Source organism: Capsicum annuum, unplaced genomic scaffold (assembly GCF_002878395.1).
Source record: "Capsicum annuum cultivar UCD-10X-F1 unplaced genomic scaffold, UCD10Xv1.1 ctg82646, whole genome shotgun sequence".
In the NCBI taxonomy this organism is placed as follows: domain Eukaryota; kingdom Viridiplantae; phylum Streptophyta; class Magnoliopsida; order Solanales; family Solanaceae; genus Capsicum; species Capsicum annuum.
The window spans coordinates 173,990-176,506 of record NW_025893458.1 but is presented as its reverse complement, the minus strand read 5'-3'; the positions used below and the strand labels follow the sequence as shown (position 1 = coordinate 176,506).

At 36.9% G+C, this 2,517-nt stretch overlaps 1 protein-coding gene across 1 annotated transcript; it reads left to right on the top strand.

Annotated features, from left to right (window-relative positions):
- The first annotated feature begins 1,005 nt into the window (after nucleotides 1–1,005).
- LOC107869303 (receptor kinase-like protein Xa21) lies at nucleotides 1,006–2,239 on the top strand. Its single transcript, XM_047405946.1, has 3 exons — nucleotides 1,006–1,106; nucleotides 1,280–1,872; nucleotides 1,983–2,239. The coding sequence occupies exons 1-3, from the start codon at nucleotides 1,006–1,008 to the stop codon at nucleotides 2,237–2,239; spliced, it is 951 nt and encodes a 316-aa protein (XP_047261902.1).
- Nucleotides 2,240–2,517: the final 278 nt, after the last annotated feature.

Genomic DNA, 2,517 nt, shown 5'->3' with positions numbered 1-2,517 from the left:
AGCCTTGGCGAATAGAGTTACTTGGTACCTTTTTCTGGTGGGAGGTGGCAGGTATCCCGTGGAATTAGTCGAGGTATGCGTAAGCTGGCCCAGACACCACGGTTTTGTTAAAGAAAAACAACAATGAGACGTGTATTAGGTCATCCATGTTATTTTAGTTGATGAGCCCTCCTAGTAGGTGTGTGTATCAATAGTGCGAGAAATTTGAGTGTGTGAAGTCAATAGATTATTCTCCCAAGATGTTTCCAAATGCTTTTCCTTTTCGATCTGCTTGTAAGACAGATTGAGATTTGATCAGATCTACTGGAAAACAATCATTCGAAGTCCACACTTGATAGGCATTGTAATTATTTCTAATAATTACCTTATTTTACTTTTTCAGGTAGGTCTAACTGACATTCTAGATATGTATTATGAAGATGTCTATACACTTCCCTACAAGGAATTGTCATCGGGTGTTGTTGCAAAATCTTTCAAGGTATGGCATATAAGCACCTTACATTCCTGCTTTATTTGTCACTATCCATGAACTGAGAATTTCTTCTGTAACCAGTGGTAAACAAATACAGTTTTAATAAAGCACTCTCATTAGTTTGCTATTTGAAGTAATTGAACTCCCTTTTGGAGGTGGTTCTGGTTTGATCGACACATGAAGCCCTGAATGGCTAGTTGGTATCTTCTTTGATCTTGCCTTCCTTCACATTCATGCATTTTCTATCTTTTAGGAGTATCAAATATGAATACAATTTCTTTATCTAAATGATTACTTTAAGTACAAAAGATGTCTTCCGGAACCAAATGGTTAATAATATTTTCTCCTTTTGGATTGTAGAGAAGCATTTCTATGTCAAAGGCAATCTCCATGGTCCTTGCAAGTGGAGTTTTTCTTGTTGCCATAAGAATTCTTGGTCAACGTTATCTTCCTCATTTCCCCATTAACAAGTATCCAGTCAACTCATCTGGCATGGTCTCTATTCAGCATCAGTCCATGGAATCTTGCAAGATATGAATTTTATTAGTTCATCTAGTGTTGTCTCTTTCAAGTTCATTTTCGATTGTACTCTGCTTTCTGTACCTACTTCATTAGCTGCTTCATATGACACATGGTTTGCAACTATATATGTATATGGTGTTATTATCTCTTTAAAATTCAATATATGAAGCCATGCCCCACATTATCAATGCACAAATCAAATAGGAAAAGATTGCTAGTTCTATTTCTTTTGCTAGGACTTGCAATTTTGTTTGTTCCTATCATATTTGTGTTTTTATGGATAAGGTATAGAAGAGGTAAAAGAGCTCCTCAACAAGCAGATTCATTGTCTACCGTAACAAGAGAAAGAATTTCATACTATGAATTGCTCCAAGCAACTGATGCACTTAGCGAGAGTAATTTGATTGGTTCTGGGAGTTTTGGCTCTGTTTACAAAGGCGTTCTCAAAAGTGGAACTGCTATTGCAGTTAAAGTGTTTAATCTACAACTGGATGCGGCATTCAAGAGTTTTGATACGGAATGTGAAGTTTTGCGTAGCCTTCTCCATAGGAATCTAGTAAAAGTCATTACTAGTTGTTCCAACCTTGATTTTAAAGCTTTAGTTCTCGAGTATATGCCTAATGGAAGTCTTGAGAAGTATTTGTATTCGCACAACTACTTCCTAGACATCAGGGAGAGGCTAAGCATAATGAAAGATGTGGCATGTGCATTGGAATATCTTCACCATGGGTGCTCGTTCCCTGTGATCCACTGTGATCTAAAGCCTAGTAATGTATTGCTGGACGAGCATATGGTTGCCCACCTAAGCGACTTTGGCATTTCAAAACTTCTTGGTGAAGATGAGAGTGATTTATACACAAAAACATTAGCAACATTGGGTTATACTGCGCCAGTTATGTCTCTTGATTTTGCTTTGCACATTTCTTTTCCCTTTCTCTTTTTCCACCAAGTTATCATGTTACATCTTTAAATAATTGTTTGATTGTAGAGTATGGACAAGATGGATTGGTGTCTGCTAAATGTGACGTGTATAGTTATGGAATCATGTTGCTGGAAACGTTTACTAGGAGAAAGCCTAGTGAGTTTGAGGGAGATCTTAGCTTGAAGCACTGGGTGAGTTATTCACTTCCTGATGCAGTAATGGATGTTGCGGATTCCAACTTGGTTCCACTGATGGATAATCACTTGAAGAAGAAGTTAGATTGTAGCATCAATCATGAAAGTGGCACTAGATTGTTGTGTTGAATCTCCAGCAAGACGGACAAACATGAAAGATGTTGTAGGGATACTACAGAAGATCAGGATTCAACTTCTCGCATGTTGAACATGCTCTTGGCCACTCGTGTTCCAAATAACTTGTTTTGTTTAAAATGTTTGTTAAATAAATGTATTGATGTGAAGAATGATTTTTTTTTTTGGCAATGAAAGGAATTTTATTAATTACTTTACAAGACAAAGGGATAGTGTTCGACTATTGCGTAATCGTTTACAAAATGGGTCAATTTTACATATTGACACCCTTT